Genomic DNA, 15,665 nt, shown 5'->3' with positions numbered 1-15,665 from the left:
CTACACTGAAGTTCCGACATATTCTAGTGTTTGGACGAAGGAGTTGTATATAGTGTTTGGTTTCTCATAGAAGTTTATTTGAAGGGTCTGGAGTTGATCAGTCACTTGCCCATAACTTATGTAAAACTTCAAAGTTGTAAAAAATATACAAGTCGTGAACTAAACATTTTTTTATTATAAGTTATGAGACACAGCAACAGAAACATTAAAAGGAATTGCTTTATTGTCCCACCTCCACCCACAATTCCACCACATTTTACAATCACATACGTACATACACTTAAGTTAACCCGTTGGCTGCCACGCCATACAACCCGTAGGTTGTACTCTACTACTCTACGCGCCACGTCTGAAGGATCCGTGACCAAAGTGGGACTTGCCATTGCTGACAAGTCCGGGCTGACACGGTGACAGGAGAATCCATCACCGCATCGACAAGGGGGAACTTGGTGCATTGCCAAACAGGCGCCTTTCGGCGCGGCCCATGCTAAGGAGCGGGGAGAACAAAGGCGTGGCAGACAACGGGTTAACTAACACAAACGAACACATATTACCAACAACAAATGATGATCCGCGCTGACACTTTGGAGATACCGGCGACGTTATGGTTTCCATCTTCTCGAAATTTCCTCTGCATTACCTGAATAAAGAGACAACAATTCTTATTTACTGGCATGTCAATGAAAGTTACATAATACAGAAAGAAACAATAATCAGGTTTTTTAGCTCAAAGATTTAAATATGCAATTTTTTAAAGTTTAAATCAAGCTTGCAATGTTGAGAACTGTTAACAGAACAAAGCTCACTTGCTAGTCTTTAAAAAAAATTCCGGAAGTAAACCGGAAGTAGCCACAGCGCCTCAACCATTGAGCTGTCGTCAAATTAAATCACATATTCGTGATCCCCATGAAATTTGGGGTCGATTAGATGTAATTTAAACGAAATCCAAAATTTGGCCAAAATCGAGAATTTTCCTGAACTATAGTTCAGGAAAATTTTCGAAACCGGAAGTACGAATACGTAAAAAATAAAACATGAACTTTACCACAAATTTGACGAGGATCACGAATTTGTGGTTCTTTCATACGTCAGATGAATATTTACTAAACTACTGACAGAAATGCGAAAACCGGAAGTAGAAAAAAAAACACATTTTTTAAAATCTACCAAATGAGCTTTGTTGGGGGATTAGTTATCGTTAGTTATAACTAAATATTTCAACAAAATAACTGCCAATAAATGTTTAAAAAGATGTGCAAAGTAACTGAAACTGACTGTTTTGACAGCTGCAAATTTTCAAAAAGCCATCTAGCGTTAGAAAAAAGAAACGTCCAAGTAAAACTTTGTTTGCGCGCAAGAAGGGCCTGATTTTGGAATTATTACATAGACACAGAGTTTAACGCAACTAGATTATTAGTAGATAATCTACGAAAGTAAGTCAATTGTCGGTTACCTGGGCATAATCCCGTGGTGAGTAACTGCAGGTGTGTAACAGCAAAGGGTAGCGACCACTGAAGTGTTCCAACTCGTCGGTGAAGTAATAAGACAAGTTGTAGCAGCAAAAGCAGTGAAGCTAGATGAGCGTACGTCGGGAAGATAAGGATGGAGCAGAACGTTGCTTGATGTCCCTCTTCCTTCATGGACAAAGGTCAGCATTGGCTTAAGGATCTATTATGTGCTCTGTAAAACAAGTGTATTGCATTAATGAATTGAAAATATAACAGTTAATAAAGCATTTCAATCTTTACCTATACTAACAAGCACACTGAAGTTTTCATGATAAAAATCGTAAGAATGGAAATCACAGCAACCAACAGCCTTAGGTTGAGGTAAATTTCCTGATGTTAAAAAAAGTGTCATGAAGTATTGCAGTAGCGTGGCGATAGGTTATATTGATGCTTACCTTTATCATATGGGTGAATGGTGCTGAATTTAGTAAGGCGATTGGTTTGGTGTGGTTGGTGTGGTAGCAGTAATGGGGAAATACCTTGTCTCCACACATTTGTATTCCACAATATGTGAGCTTCACACATTAGTTTTAGACTTTTGACAACATGATGGGTCTATTGGATGGAAAGTGACTGAGCGCTAAGTCAACTTTTTGGAATGACTGACAGTATGCATCTAGAATTTGAAGAAATAAGTTGGTACAGTATAAAAATAAGGAAATTAGGTGAAGATAAACCTACATAAGTTACGAAGTTCAATTTGGTATATGAAATCACAGGAATATAAGTATTAATTAGCATCCAATTGTTTCGCCTATTTTGCCTCGTTTCACGATGCAAAAACAACAATGGTAACACTAGCGACATCTGGTAATGAGTTTTGAAGTTGGTTGCACAGTCGCAGACCCGCAGCTCAAATTATCGGAGTTATATTGTCGCGTATTGGAGTTCTACTGTCGACACTGGAGTTCTATTGTCGGGTATTTTTAATAATTTTTAAAAATGGAATTCTACTGTCACATACTAAGAAATTTTTAAAAACTATTTAAAAAATCCGGCAATACAACAGATGTCGCCCATGTTTACATCGTTACGACGGTATGTTTAATAAATTATTTTATAAAAATTTGTTGGTTACTTTTGATGGATCTGTATATTAATATGATGAAAAATAAATGATACAATGAGGTAATTGTAATTTTTTGTGCATGGTTTATTCAATAAACAGACCGTCTGGTCCAAACTGCTGCCAGTCGAGCAGGGGGAGACACTGCCCGACTGACTCGACCAGGGAGAATACCCGGCCATGGTTAAGAGAAACCGGAAAAAGAGCGATGAGAGCTGAGGAGCAGTTATTATGAGAGCAGTATGTCATAGTAGGCTTCCGGTTTAGACTCATGACCCTCCAACAGATTTCATCGAATCATGCGCCTTGCAAGTCCCCGTTCGACCAAACATCTCCCTTCCTCCTGGTTGTCGCAGCGAGTGAGTGACCACCGGCGGGCGTTGGTTAGTGGTTATTTAGGGAAACGGGGCCACTGAAGAAGGGAGCCCAGATATGCACTTGTAATTTACAAACATTTATATAATATATCTATCTTGAATTTCAGCGCGGCCGACCACTTTTCATTTTCCGCCAATTGATAGTCTATCGAACAGCAGCGAGGGTAATCCTGAAAGAGAATTAAGAAATTAATTACGAATGCAATAAATTAATAAAATCAAGGCAAGATACCGGGAACAAATCTGCCATAATTGTTGGAGGAATGAGATCCTTGAAGTATTTTCTCCTCACTTTCTCTTCAAATGTAAACCTGGAATAAAAATAAATATTCTCATTAGATCGTAATAACAATAACACAATACCATTTCTATCACTTATGATTATGAAGGACATCTACAACATTGTTCTCAATGTATTATAAAAGTATAAAACTAACAGGAATTGCAAGTGTGCGGGGAAGCTAAAACATTTTTGGTATAACAAAACAGTAAATAAAAATTTAAAAAACTAAACTATATTTTCTTGTTTCATTTTAATATACTATGTGGACCGCAGAAACTACTCTTTTGACAAATGTAAAAAATTTGAATCCAGCACAGACTTAAATGGATGGGAAACAAATTGAAAGGAATGCCAATTTTGAACAGCAAAAAATCCCTGAATAAACTAAAACCCTCCCATCCTGGTTATTACAGTGGAAGCATAACTAACAGCTGGATTATTAGGAGTCTAGGGGAAATGGCAACAGAAAACAGGGAAGCTCAGGTATCACATTAATTTATCAAATCATATTACCAAATTATGATCTTGCACCAAGTGTTCTCTTCCGTTCATGGCAAGATCAGAATCATCAGATGTTGCCTTGTTGCTTGTTGGCCAATGAGAAATACTAAGAGAATACAAAGACTTTATCCATTAATGCTTAATTCTCTATGCAAAAAATGTCACACAACTTACAATTTAGAGAATTTCAGGCTGTTCAGTGTTAAGTTCAGAAGTGATATATCTCCAAATTCTCGACCCTCCCAACATTTTTTCGTTTTCCATCTTGTCACACTAAAGTTTTCTTTTCTCTCCTTCTTCCTTATTACGAATTTTGATTGAACTGTGTATCGGCTGGAGTTTTCTGTAATAGCTTCGCGTAAAATAAAGCCGAACGATGATTTCTAGAAAAGTCACTTTCTTCTGTCCAGAACAAAATGACGTGTAATATGCTGTCTGCTGTCAATGGCTGAAACTTATTCGCCATGCGCCATCTAGGGACAAATTAAAAAATTATCGTAAATTGTCAGCTACCTGCGTAAGCAAGGTAACCCCAAGGGATGTTTGTGATTTTTTTTTTCATTTAAAAAAATCAAAATAGCAAATGACCAAATGACCTATAAAAGTTTGGATAAAAAATTTTACTAGATTTACAAATGTCTTTTTTATTAAAGCTTAGTTCAAGTTCAAATACCTAGTTCTACGCTACACCTTGGTCTTTGAATTTCGAATTCAAAAAAAGCCAACACTCACAATAGTACTGCGTCACTGCTTGTCAGCAACTAGAAGGATAAATCGGACTATTAGCAACAAAAAATGAAGTTTAGATTTTTTTTACCCGGAAGTTTACTTCATCTTGTGTGGTGCTTCCACGCTGATCGACGATCGATTAGAAATTGAGATTTGTTAGTTGACGTCGGTAGTCACTGGATTTTCTTTATTTGCTAGGTCTTGATTACTACTAGGACGGTGGCATTAGGAGTAGCAAATGCAATTAGGATTAGGTCCATGCCTTGTTCGACACGAGATCTTTTCTCTTCTGACACCTCGCTCACCAATTCGACTGCTTGTTTTCGATTTTGGTATCTTGTCAGTTGTCCTCCACCAGTTTGCTGGAAGCATAGCCTATAAGTTCCCTTTTACTTGTCCGCACAACCTCACACAATTCAATTCTTCAGTCAAGTCTAAATAAAAAATAACAGAATCATTACTAATGATAATCATACTAATCATTAGCAAACAACTTATGGATATTTGTGGCGGAAAAATCCTAAAATTCTACATATACAAATATCCCATTAACCTAAACCATTGATCGGACACAAACAAAAAGACCCAATAACGTCAGGGTACCACCATGCATATTCATGCTAAATATTCATACCACATAAACACAATAAAAAGAACCTGATTCATAAATTTGTCTCTACTTATGGGGGTTACCCTAATGGGTAGGCTAAGATTCACCATGTTTTACCAGTTGGTTAAATATAACTTGATTTGACTTTATTACGTAGGTGAAAAATTTACATAGACTAAACCTAACAATAAAGAGACAAATTGAGAACACTAAGAATTGCTGGAATCTTGGAAAGCACGAGAAAACAAACGAAACCTTTCCAAGTTTCCAACCATTTTCCAACGACCAAAACAATTGATCATGGGAACAATAATAATGCGATTAGCGACATCTAGTTTCGTGTTTCTATTAAAGACGAAAATGTTAAATTTTGAATAACATAAATGATGCAACGCATTTCACACTCAAATTAAATTTTCTAAAATTATAAAGGCTTTTCTGGAAAAGTATAAAGCCACAAAGGGTTTAATTCAATACTGTTTTTCAGTTTTTACAAAAAATGTGGCCAGTGGCCAAAATGTGTTTAGGGAACTTTCCGAAAATGGTACTTCTGATTGCCAAACCCTATATATTTCTCCGTAGCCAACGTTCGTTCTCTGTCTCCTTCCGTCTCTGGAACTGTGAGGTTGTCTACACGACTGGATGGTGTGGTGAAATGCTGGTTGTTCTGAATCTGAAACTGGAAGTTTTGTATTTTAGTTTTTTCTATTCATTTCTGTTTCTATTCATTTCAAGGGGATTTTTTTTTTCCAACTTGTTTCAGCTGTTTTATTTTTATTCGCAGGTGATTCGGTTATGGTTGGTGTTTCGCCTCGTGTCGCTAGCCTTGGGTCGTCAAATAGGCTTCGTCGTACTCCGGGAGAAAATTGCAGCTTTTAAAAAGTTAAATAATTTATAATAGCATAGTTTTCTAAAGTTTTTTTTCTTTTCTGCTTGAATATAAAACTTTTTATCACTTGCAGGAACATCGCTTGGTTTAGTTGCAGTCATATCTGTCGAACGAAATTTGAAATGAATAAATATGGAAAAAGAGAAAAGTGACACCTTGATAGTTGAAAAATAGTTTTAAGTATCGGGAGATTGGGCCCTTCCGATACTTTGATTGATACGAACTGATTTGGTAGACTGATATTGGTCACTTCTTGTACGCACAATAAAAATATCCAACAAATTAATAATGGAGAAAGTAAGCACCTGTGTAGAAAAAAAATAATTGAATTCAGCATAAATATCAGGATAAAAGCAATTGCAACATAAATACTCTATTAATCTAAAGAAATTCGCACTAAAATTTACAAATACTTATATTAAATCTCTTACTAGAACAGAAATTTTAGTCCTGTTAAATTTGATTTAAACACTGTAAAATGATTTTATGAAAACTAAAAATCCAATTGTTATTCAATTTTTCACGAAAAACTAGACTATTTTAGCTTTAGACATTAATATTGAAGATATTTAGTAAATAGCAATCTGATAAATTCCGAAAACTCGTACTAATAAACAACAAATAAATATTACGGATTAAAAACATTTTTGCATTTGAGTAATTAAATATATCCATAATACAGTTATCTCTTAAAAGCAATTTTACATTACCAAAAATATTTCTATGTAATCATGAATAAAATATAGAAGAAATTAAAATTATGCGTGAAAAACTTTCAATATTTTTGATATACCAAACGAGACACGAGCTATCAACCGAGAAAAAATGCTATGATGCCTAAACGATTAAAGACAACGATAAAATATTTGTCACGTAACACTTGCAACATAACATTAAAATGAAAGATAGAAACTTAGGAACATCTTTATGTACACATATATTATTAAGTCCACGATTCACTTCCGAAGATCGTTCATACCGAATGTGCGACCACGGTATATTGGTTATGTGACCTAGTGTTGATTGATTAAATTAAATGTAAATAACCAAACTTGATTCAATTGCTAGAGACTGAAAGACGGTACTGGTAATAAAGGAGTTGGAAGCGTAATAAAAATACCGGTACAATAACAGTTTAACTTGAATAACTTTGTTGTCAATGAGCCAATCAAACATGGCGTCCAACAAGCTGCCACTTCTCTCCGAACGCCGAAACAACCAAAAAGCACAAAACACGTGTAAACCACAAACCAAATGATTGCCAATGAGAATTCCCGACTGCTGAATAACTTACTTGTTAAATAACAAGATGCATTGACGTCACAACCTGAAAAACCGATTCAGCTCAATGCTCCTCCAACATAGTTGACATTAAAACGTGTTCCGCTCGAGCTCGACAACATACTGACGAAAGTGGATAACGAACACTTCCTTTCCAGGAGAAAGAGAAACAGACGGAAACCAGCTAATATTTTGATGTTTTTCAAAATACAACTAATACTCATTAGACGCGAATCGTAGCCAACATCCTTTCTCGCTAAACTTTCTTTTTAAAGTGACTGTCATTTGGCGTGAGTCTGTGAGTCCGTGACAAAGAAAACGGAACTAACAGGGTTGACAGTTTGCTGTTATGCCATAAAGTTATTCCACTTTTCAAATCATGTAAAATGTCACTGTAATAGTTTAATTCATAAAATATTTACTTCATTATCATTTATCTTTAGTTAAAATTTATTTTTAAAAAATTATTTCATTTGTTGGGGTGTCCCTAAACTATGGACTTGGACAGTCCATTTTGGACTACTAAACTATGGACTTCGATCGAAAACTATGGACTTCACCAGATGGCGCTGCCTGTCAAAGTCCATATTTTAGAACCTGAACGCTCCACCAATGGCCATACTAAACTATGGACTTTTCCTGAAAAGTATGGACTTTATCCAAATTCAACGTAAAACATAAACTACGAATCGTTCTATCATTTTTTTGTTTTATATATTTAACGTCCGTTCAATAAACTACAAGAAGCCACGAGCTTTCTAGAGCTGGCGGGATACTTACTTTTTTAAAGCAAAAATTTGTTTGGTTCATAGTTTTTTATTATAATAATAGTATCAAATGCCAGAACACTGCTTGGTAGAATTCCGTAGGCGGTAGGATATATTTTTGTAAAATATTCTATTTTTTTGTTAATTTCTTCTAAAGTATTATTTTTTATTAATTCGCTGTCTTGCTTTATCCGATCTATAAAACGGTTTAAATACAAGATGTTTTTCCGTGTTAATTAAAGGCCAAATCTCTTTTCTCTTATATATCTTTAAGCTTCTATTTGCGAATTTAACTAATATTCCTTCCTCCTATATCCACATTACTCTCACTAAGTTTACCCGGTTCTAAAGATAAAATTGAAAATTCGGGTTGTCCAAGTAAAGCACCAACTGCAAGAGAAGCATGAGCTACATATCTTTTTTGCTTAATTAATAGGTTTAAGCTTTCTATCAGATGATGAGCTATGCTTTTTATATCTTTGATTCATACTTAAGATCTCATTTTTTTAAATTGACTTTTGCTTTTATATAAAACAACGTATAGGGCAAGAACAGTCTTTAGAGACATAAGCGGTTCTGCAGCACATTTAAAATTAATTCCCTCTTTTGAGAAATGTGTTCATACTGTGTACCTAAAAGATCAATAGCTCCATTATTAACAAAACCACTACCATATCTTAAAAAAATAAAGGGATAAAAATAATGGGTATAATGGGTAATGCGAAAGCCAAAAAGAAAGCGGAAGTTGCGGATTATATGCCATCGCATTTGCGACAGCCTTGGCATTTTCATTTAATCCATCTGAATTGAGGTTTGATGGGTCACAAATGCGCTGCCATCTAATGAAATGCATTTCCGACGGCGCAATCATTCCTTTTCCAACCGAAGGACTCCGAACGCGTTCAAATTGGAGACCAAAGAAACAAATTTCCATTCCCCTCTTCTGTGTGTGTCGGATGCCCGACTTTGGATTTCATAAACTCCTTCCTAAAAAATTTCACGCTATGGTACAGTGCAACATTTGCAAAGAATATTTCCATCCGGAATGCGAGAACATACCCGAATCTGCCATCAAGTGCAAAAAAGTGCTCTGGTATTGCTCATCTTGCATTTAAACGTTAAATGACTTTGTTTTATTTCGTTTCTCAAATGTCAAATCAAGAATAATAAAACCTTTTTTGAAATGTTCAAAATGTACCTTGTAAATCGTGTATTAATATTCGCAATACACCATTCAGAATGAATTTGTGGTTTGCTTAAATTTAATTAAAAGATATATTCATATAACCGTTTAAAACTTAAGCGAAAATATTCGGATCTAAAAGCCAAGTTTATACATTTAAAGTCCATACTTTAGACGCCAAGTCCAGTGTTTCGGATATAACGCCATCTGATGGAGTCCATAGTTTCTGCAGGTTAAAGTCCATATTTTAGGTCCCTAAGTCCATAGTTTCGGACAGGCAGCGACATCTGGTGAAGTCCATAGTTTTCGATCGAAGTCCATAGTTTAGTAGTCCAAAATGGACTGTCCAAGTCCATAGTTTAGGGACACCCCATTTGTTGGGCGTGGATCGTGGAGCGTGTTTAGACGGGAGCATGTTGTTTTGAATCGAAAAATCGTCTGCTGATACACGTTTTGATTTTCCTTTGCTCGCTAGAAATTATTGCAAAATGCTGTATTTGGTTGGTTTAGGTTTAGGCGACCCTAAAGATATTACAGTCAGAGGTCTAGAAATAGTAAAAGCAGCAGATGAAGTATATCTGGAAGCCTATACATCTATATTAACAGTTGGAAAGGAGGCCTTGGTAAGTTTATCATAGTACACTGTATAGATATGAAAATGAATAATAACTTGTCATCTGAATATTTGTACAGGAACAATTTTATGGCAGAGAAGTTATTTTGGCTGACAGAGAGTTTGTGGAACAAAAGGCTGAATCGTTTATTGAATCAGCTAGAAACAGCAATATCGCTTTCTTAGGTATCAAGTTACTAATCTAAAATATTGGTTCAGTTATTGCACTTTCAAAAAAACATTTCATTGTAGTTGTCGGGGATCCATTTGGTGCCACAACTCACACAGACCTTGTGTTAAGAGCCAAAGAAGTTGGAGTTCCCTTCCAAGTGGTGCACAACACTTCCATTCTCAATGCTGTGGGTTGTTGTGGACTTCAGGTAAAATATATACTTATAAATAATGTGAGATTTTATTTCTGTTGACAACAAACCATTCTGAATTTTAGTTGTACAGTTTTGGAGAAACTGTGTCAATACCATTTTGGACAGATACATGGAAACCAGATAGTTTCTTTGAGAAAATTGAAGGAAACTTGGATAGAGGATTGCACACCTTGTGTTTACTTGGTAAGAAACCTTGCTAATAAGCTAGTTATGTTTCTAATATACTGTGATTACTTCTTGTTTTCCAGATATCAAGGTGAAAGAACAGACAATTGAGAATATGATGAAGAATAGACCAATCTTCGAACCCCCACGATTTATGAGCAATCAGCAAGCTGCCGAACAGCTGATCCAAGTCGTCAAATCCAAAGACAACGCGTCAAGTAATTCCGTAGGCGTTTTGACGTTTGATTTTTTCTTAATATTTCTTTTGCAGAATTGACTGGAGACACTTTATGTGTTGGTGTGGCACGAGTTGGCTGGCCGGACCAGAAGATTAGTGTTTGTACGCTGAATGAAATGTTGAATTGTGAGTTGGGCCAACCACTTCACTCTTTGGTCATCGTGGGAAAAATCCATCCTCTCGAATTGGACTTTTTACGCATGTTCAATCCCGATATCACCCCGCCCGACAGTTCCTAACGGAATACGGTAATAAATTTGCCATTGATTTTCAAAATGATTTGATCTCGGTTTCAGCATTTAAATGTATTTCCCCAGAAATCGATTAACTGCCGGTAAAAAGTGTGTAATTGATGAGAGTTGAGACTTTTGCTGCAAACTTTTCCAAAAATGGGTTGAGAAGTTGAAAATGCTGTGCTTAGAAATCATCGGAGACGTCGTAATGCCGCACAATTATGTCTTCAGAAGCATTCAACCGATCGGGGTGTTTTTCCAAATACGCCGTCGCGTTAAAAAACGATTCGCTATGCGGATCCTAATGACACACCATTTTTTAATTGATTGGTGTAAGGAATGTGACGGGATTTAGGGTCAATCATGCACACACACACCATCCTTCGTAAGAAGGTGACAGGCAAATCACTCGTGGAGGGGTTTGTTAGTCAACGTTGACATTCTGTGTATTGTTATTATCGATCATTAGTATCAAAACACAATCAAATGGGCATAACATATTAGATTAATTTCGAGTGAAACAGGACAGGTGTGATGAAATTAGGTAGCTGAGTTAATTTCTTTGAAAAGACTCGAATGAAACGTTTGGTATAATTTTGAGACTCGTTTTCGAGATTAAAAAATCAAAAAAAAGGAGAAAAAAGGGAATAATAATACGGTAGTGACTTCCACCCAACACACAAAAAACAAGTAGGCACATGTGGTAATTTTTGCAAGGCCACAATAGGAACTTCCCTATATATATATATATAAATGTGTGCATTTTGGTTTTCAAAAATAACATGCTGCCAACTTGACGCTCAACGTCCGCTTTCTTTTTTTCAAACCTTTCTCGCTATGTCCGGAGCATTTTGGAAAACCAAGTCAAAATTAGCAGGCGGCTGACGACACAGGGGCGATTTTGACCAGAGTAACAAACTTTCGCGATTGTACTTCAATATTTTCTTGATTGACGGGGCACCATCTCTTGGACTTTCCTGCGACGGGCAATACATGACGACACCGTCATCCATGCTGCACAGCAAAAGTTGAATATATTAGAACCGTATTACCAAAAATGTGTTTTGTTGAAAGAAATATTTAAACTTGCCTGCTGCAGACGCTGTAATTGCGTGGACGTTTGTTGGCTAGACCAGCAAAGTATTCATCCAAAACCAACTTGGCCGTCTAAAAAGAGCGTAGTTATTTTCACTAAATGGTTTTGAAGTATTTAAAGATAATACTATTTCATACCTGAACCAAATCGAGACTCTGGCCTGTAATTTTAATGCATTGATCTCCAATGACAACCGAATGCTGATAGTCTTCCAAAGCAGAATCCATCAACGATAGTTTACGAGATTCGTGGCAAGACGGAAGATCTTGATTATTTGATGTCGCTTGCGCAGAAATAATCGACTCCAACTGTGGGACGGGACTGGCATTTCTTTGGATAGTCTGTTCAATCAGCTGCCTAGCTCTCCTGCAATATTGTTCAATTTCATTAAACCTTTCCAAGTTCGTCCATAGCAAAATTATTAATCCGTACTCGATATTATCTGGAGCAGCTCCCGTGATTTGTACTAGTCGTTCGGAAGCTCCAGGATTCACTGTAAAATGAAATCACGTATTTTAATACAGCCCCTTTATCACGCGCTAATGTCGACGGCATTCCAAGAAGGAGAACGAATAAATACGATAGATCCGTGCAGTTATTTTTTTTTTTAGAAATCGAGCTTTAGTTAAAAGAGTTATTTCTAAATAAATGTAGTTTGGGGTTTTAATGTAATTTGTTTGTTTCCAAGCGGGCAGGCAAAATGTTGGAGAATACCTCGCTGGAACGAAATGACCGTGTCGCTTATCTCCTCGATCAAGTGCACCCGCCTTCCCTTGATACCCATCACTGGCGAAGCGAAATAGCCGTTTTGGGAGGCCCATATTATGTCAGACAGTTCATTTCAAATAGTCATGAGATTCTACTCGTTTTGTACCTTTTCCAGAATCGGCGTTCCTGATGACTACTTCGTCTTTGATAGAGTTCTTGGCCGGGGGGACACTGCCGCTATTCGTGATGTTATATTTGCCAGAGGACTTGACCACTTCACCAGGTAACAGCAGTGGCAAGGGACTAACCGGAGGCGAAGATGGCTCGTTCTGCCCCGCATTCTGGCCGACACTATCTATAGTGCCAGGGGCTTGCTATTACCGATATGCAAAACAAGGCTATAAGTAGGGCAGAGCATCAATCAAATAACATTATAAGTAAGACATACCACCAACTCATTGAACTTTGATTGATAGTAGTTATTAACTTGCTCTTGGGCTGACCAACGTCCAGCTCTCAGCTCTACCACCTCCAAAAGGTGCAAGCGAGAAACTTTATCCAGGCTGTCATCCCTGCCTGCATTACGAAGATGAATGAAGACACGATCCAGTTGATCTGAAAACACAAATATGTAACTTAAAGAGTTCAAGATGGGTGAAATTTGGAGAAGAACTAAATTACCTTTACAGTTAATTTCTAATTGAGCTCCAAAATTCTTGAGATTTGCACAAAGAGTGAGGACAGCAGGACGAAGATCTTTATCAGATGAATTTGACTGTGCCAATTCAATGAAATTTTCCATGAATTGGACAACCTCTGAAACTAAATCAACCATATCGATATTAATACGTTGAAGGGAAAATATAATAAATGAATGTTTGACGAACTATTTTGAAAAATTCCACTAGCTCCTTGTGTAACATCTTTGTTCTTGAGCAGAAGTTGTGGGTTCTTGGTTCTCACATTCCTGGGAGCTCTGGCAAAAGGTGTTCCTATCACAGACGTCATGTTGACTAAGGCAAGTTACTCCTGTTTAAGAGAGAAAACCAAATTCGTTGTAAAATGTGCCACGAATATGTCTAAACGTCGAGGTAAACTTTGGGCCTTGAATTTCCCCTTCTTTCTTCGTATAACGTGGTCGTGCACACCTCATAACAGGACGAATAATTTTGTTGTTTACTTGAATTGTATATTTACCTTTGACTTTTTGAGTAACTTAAAAGCAGCTGTGAAGCTCGCCCAAAATATTTGACGACGCCCTTAAACAAACCACGTCTTCTTCTCACATCTGCTGTCCTCACTGGCTGTGTAAGACGAATTCGACCGTGTATAATAACGTTGGCACGACACGATTAGAGTTACACAACCAAGTAATTATTTTGATCGACAGATGTCGCGGGACTTTCAACACAGTTCAAATTCTTCTTTTTTTACATGAAAACCGGAAAACTAAAACTATAATAACTAAATAGAATTTTTCTTTTATTTCCTTTCTTTATTTGCGCCATAAAATATATAAGCGGATTTAAATTTGAAGAAAATCAATTTGGCACAGATAATGTTGCTTTTCTCAAGTTCCCCAAGACAAAAGGAATTTCCTGTTCGCGGTTTTATAGCTACAGGGGATCAAATGTAACATGGACTCGAAGCCGCTTCGATTTTCTCATGTTGAATGGACTCCGATCAAAATCAACCAATACCGCTGGATTATTAACACCTTTGAAGTTCCAGGGCGTGGCAATTAGTTCCACGATCCTCGTTACAAGTCCTTTGTTTGAAGTTTCCTCCGCTAAAATGGACTCTACTGTAACGCCGCTTCGAAATTGACTCATCTGTCCTTTTAAAAGATGTTCGTTATGTTAGCAACAGTTTCACTTTTCTGTTCAATTGCAAATCTGTATTGAAAGGGTGCAGTGAATTTTAAGTCAAATTGGACGTCACACCCATTTTTCAGAAAATGGAATCTAGTTCATCTAAAGAGGTAAAATTTAATTGTCTCTGATAAGAGAACAACAACTACACATACTTATTCAATAAATAATTTGAATTGATTTATCCTTTTCAAGTTGCCTTCGAAAGAATTATTTTCAAAGCTCCAATGGGAAAGTGCAGAGATGATCAAAATACCCGACAAACATTACACCGATACGTATCATCTATTCCACCGACGAGTTGGCGATGTTAGCTCAAAACTGTTGGCAAATTCATCCGATTTGGCAGGAGATAAAACGGTACAAGTTTCTGCTGGAATTGGGTCCTTCATATCTGGTAGAGTGGGTCATGTATTGAATTATTTCTCTCCGGCAGAGCAATATCCTCTTCCTGATCACGAGCAAGTTCGTTCGCTAGACACTACGTCTTTCAAAGATATGACCGAAATTATTGTTCAAAATTGTAAACCAAGTCATTCAGAAACTTTTTCCAAGACAACCAAAGCGACCAATTTAAAGTCTTTAAAGAAATTTGTTAAGGATGCCACGGAATCTATTGCTGAAAACTTTGGGGTCATTCCTCCGACAATTTATTTAAATTTGTTAAAATCCATCATATCCATTCTGGATGATGCGGAATTGCTAGAAAGTGAGGAAGAAACGAAAATGGAAAAAGAGAACAATTCAATTGAAGTTCACAAAACGGGCCTCGTCGTTATCGCTTATTACCGCTACGAGTTCCATGGTAAAATCACGCAAAACTGTTGTTCTACTACCCACGACGCTAATGTAGCGATTGAAGTGAAAGTCTGGAAGTTTTCCTCTACTGCCGACTTGGAGAAAGAATACGACAAAATCACACATCAGAATGGGTAAACTTTAAGTTGAATTGGTTTTTAATGAATGAGTAAATCTTACAGTTGCTATTTTCTCTGCACAGAGATGCTCCTCCTCCTTCAGTGCCTGGTGTAGGAGACCTATTTTGAACTTAAAAATTCTTGGTTAATTAAATGTTTAATTCTTCAATTGCAAGGCAACAGCGTGATCCAAGAGTGCGGCTCCCTTTCAAAATAAAAATTAGAAATGTTGAAACAGAAACTG

General features: G+C 36.7%; 2 protein-coding genes and 4 long non-coding RNA genes across 11 annotated transcripts; 3 read left to right on the top strand and 3 right to left on the bottom strand.

Moving 5' to 3' along the window:
* Positions 1-1,453: 1,453 nt before the first annotated feature.
* On the bottom strand, positions 1,454-2,344 carry LOC124191911. The gene is made up of 4 exons (XR_006873505.1): positions 2,186-2,344; positions 1,904-2,124; positions 1,749-1,838; positions 1,454-1,680 (listed from the first exon to the last, which is right to left on the bottom strand). It is a non-coding gene; the product is annotated as an uncharacterized LOC124191911 (long non-coding RNA).
* Positions 2,345-2,643: 299 nt separating this feature from the next.
* LOC124192284 lies at positions 2,644-4,514 on the bottom strand. 3 transcript variants are annotated; one of them, XR_006873663.1, is made up of 5 exons: positions 4,468-4,514; positions 3,910-4,208; positions 3,748-3,841; positions 3,184-3,262; positions 2,958-3,121 (listed from the first exon to the last, which is right to left on the bottom strand). It is a non-coding gene; the product is annotated as an uncharacterized LOC124192284 (long non-coding RNA). The 3 variants fall into 3 exon arrangements; XR_006873661.1 differs by having other exon boundaries at positions 4,409-4,508; XR_006873662.1 differs by lacking the exon at positions 4,468-4,514 and having other exon boundaries at positions 2,644-3,121; positions 3,910-4,331.
* A 1,163-nt stretch (positions 4,515-5,677) lies between these two features.
* On the top strand, positions 5,678-6,266 carry LOC124192283. The gene is made up of 3 exons (XR_006873660.1): positions 5,678-5,764; positions 5,859-5,956; positions 6,037-6,266. It is a non-coding gene; the product is annotated as an uncharacterized LOC124192283 (long non-coding RNA).
* A 1,456-nt stretch (positions 6,267-7,722) lies between these two features.
* LOC124192149 lies at positions 7,723-8,247 on the top strand. The gene is made up of 2 exons (XR_006873595.1): positions 7,723-7,890; positions 7,989-8,247. It is a non-coding gene; the product is annotated as an uncharacterized LOC124192149 (long non-coding RNA).
* A 1,360-nt stretch (positions 8,248-9,607) lies between these two features.
* Positions 9,608-15,662, top strand: LOC124192193 (diphthine methyl ester synthase-like). Of its 2 annotated transcripts, XR_006873609.1 has the most exons (9): positions 9,608-9,817; positions 9,888-9,993; positions 10,060-10,187; positions 10,256-10,376; positions 10,442-10,576; positions 10,630-10,844; positions 12,614-14,614; positions 14,700-15,436; positions 15,505-15,662. XR_006873609.1 is itself a non-coding variant. In XM_046585392.1 (6 exons), exons 1-6 carry the CDS (start codon positions 9,683-9,685, stop codon positions 10,833-10,835), a joined length of 831 nt encoding a protein of 276 aa, XP_046441348.1. In that variant the 5' UTR covers positions 9,608-9,682; the 3' UTR covers positions 10,836-11,509. The 2 variants fall into 2 exon arrangements, 1 of the variants encoding a protein (XP_046441348.1); XM_046585392.1 differs by lacking the exons at positions 12,614-14,614; positions 14,700-15,436; positions 15,505-15,662 and having other exon boundaries at positions 10,630-11,509.
* LOC124192189 (eukaryotic translation initiation factor 4E-binding protein Mextli-like) lies at positions 10,881-13,656 on the bottom strand. 3 transcript variants are annotated; one of them, XM_046585386.1, is made up of 10 exons: positions 13,521-13,656; positions 13,315-13,455; positions 13,082-13,248; positions 12,800-13,007; positions 12,640-12,711; positions 12,358-12,418; positions 12,063-12,291; positions 11,920-11,996; positions 11,657-11,843; positions 10,881-11,130 (listed from the first exon to the last, which is right to left on the bottom strand). In XM_046585386.1, exons 1-10 carry the CDS (start codon positions 13,639-13,641, stop codon positions 11,014-11,016), a joined length of 1,380 nt encoding a protein of 459 aa, XP_046441342.1. In that variant the 5' UTR covers positions 13,642-13,656; the 3' UTR covers positions 10,881-11,013. The 3 variants fall into 3 exon arrangements, with proteins under 3 accessions (XP_046441342.1, XP_046441343.1, XP_046441344.1); XM_046585387.1 differs by having other exon boundaries at positions 13,085-13,248; XM_046585388.1 differs by lacking the exon at positions 12,640-12,711.
* Positions 15,663-15,665: the final 3 nt, after the last annotated feature.

Source organism: Daphnia pulex, chromosome 4 (genome assembly GCF_021134715.1).
Source record: "Daphnia pulex isolate KAP4 chromosome 4, ASM2113471v1".
NCBI lineage: Eukaryota > Metazoa > Arthropoda > Branchiopoda > Diplostraca > Daphniidae > Daphnia > Daphnia pulex.
This window is presented reverse-complemented; position numbering and strand designations above follow the sequence as displayed.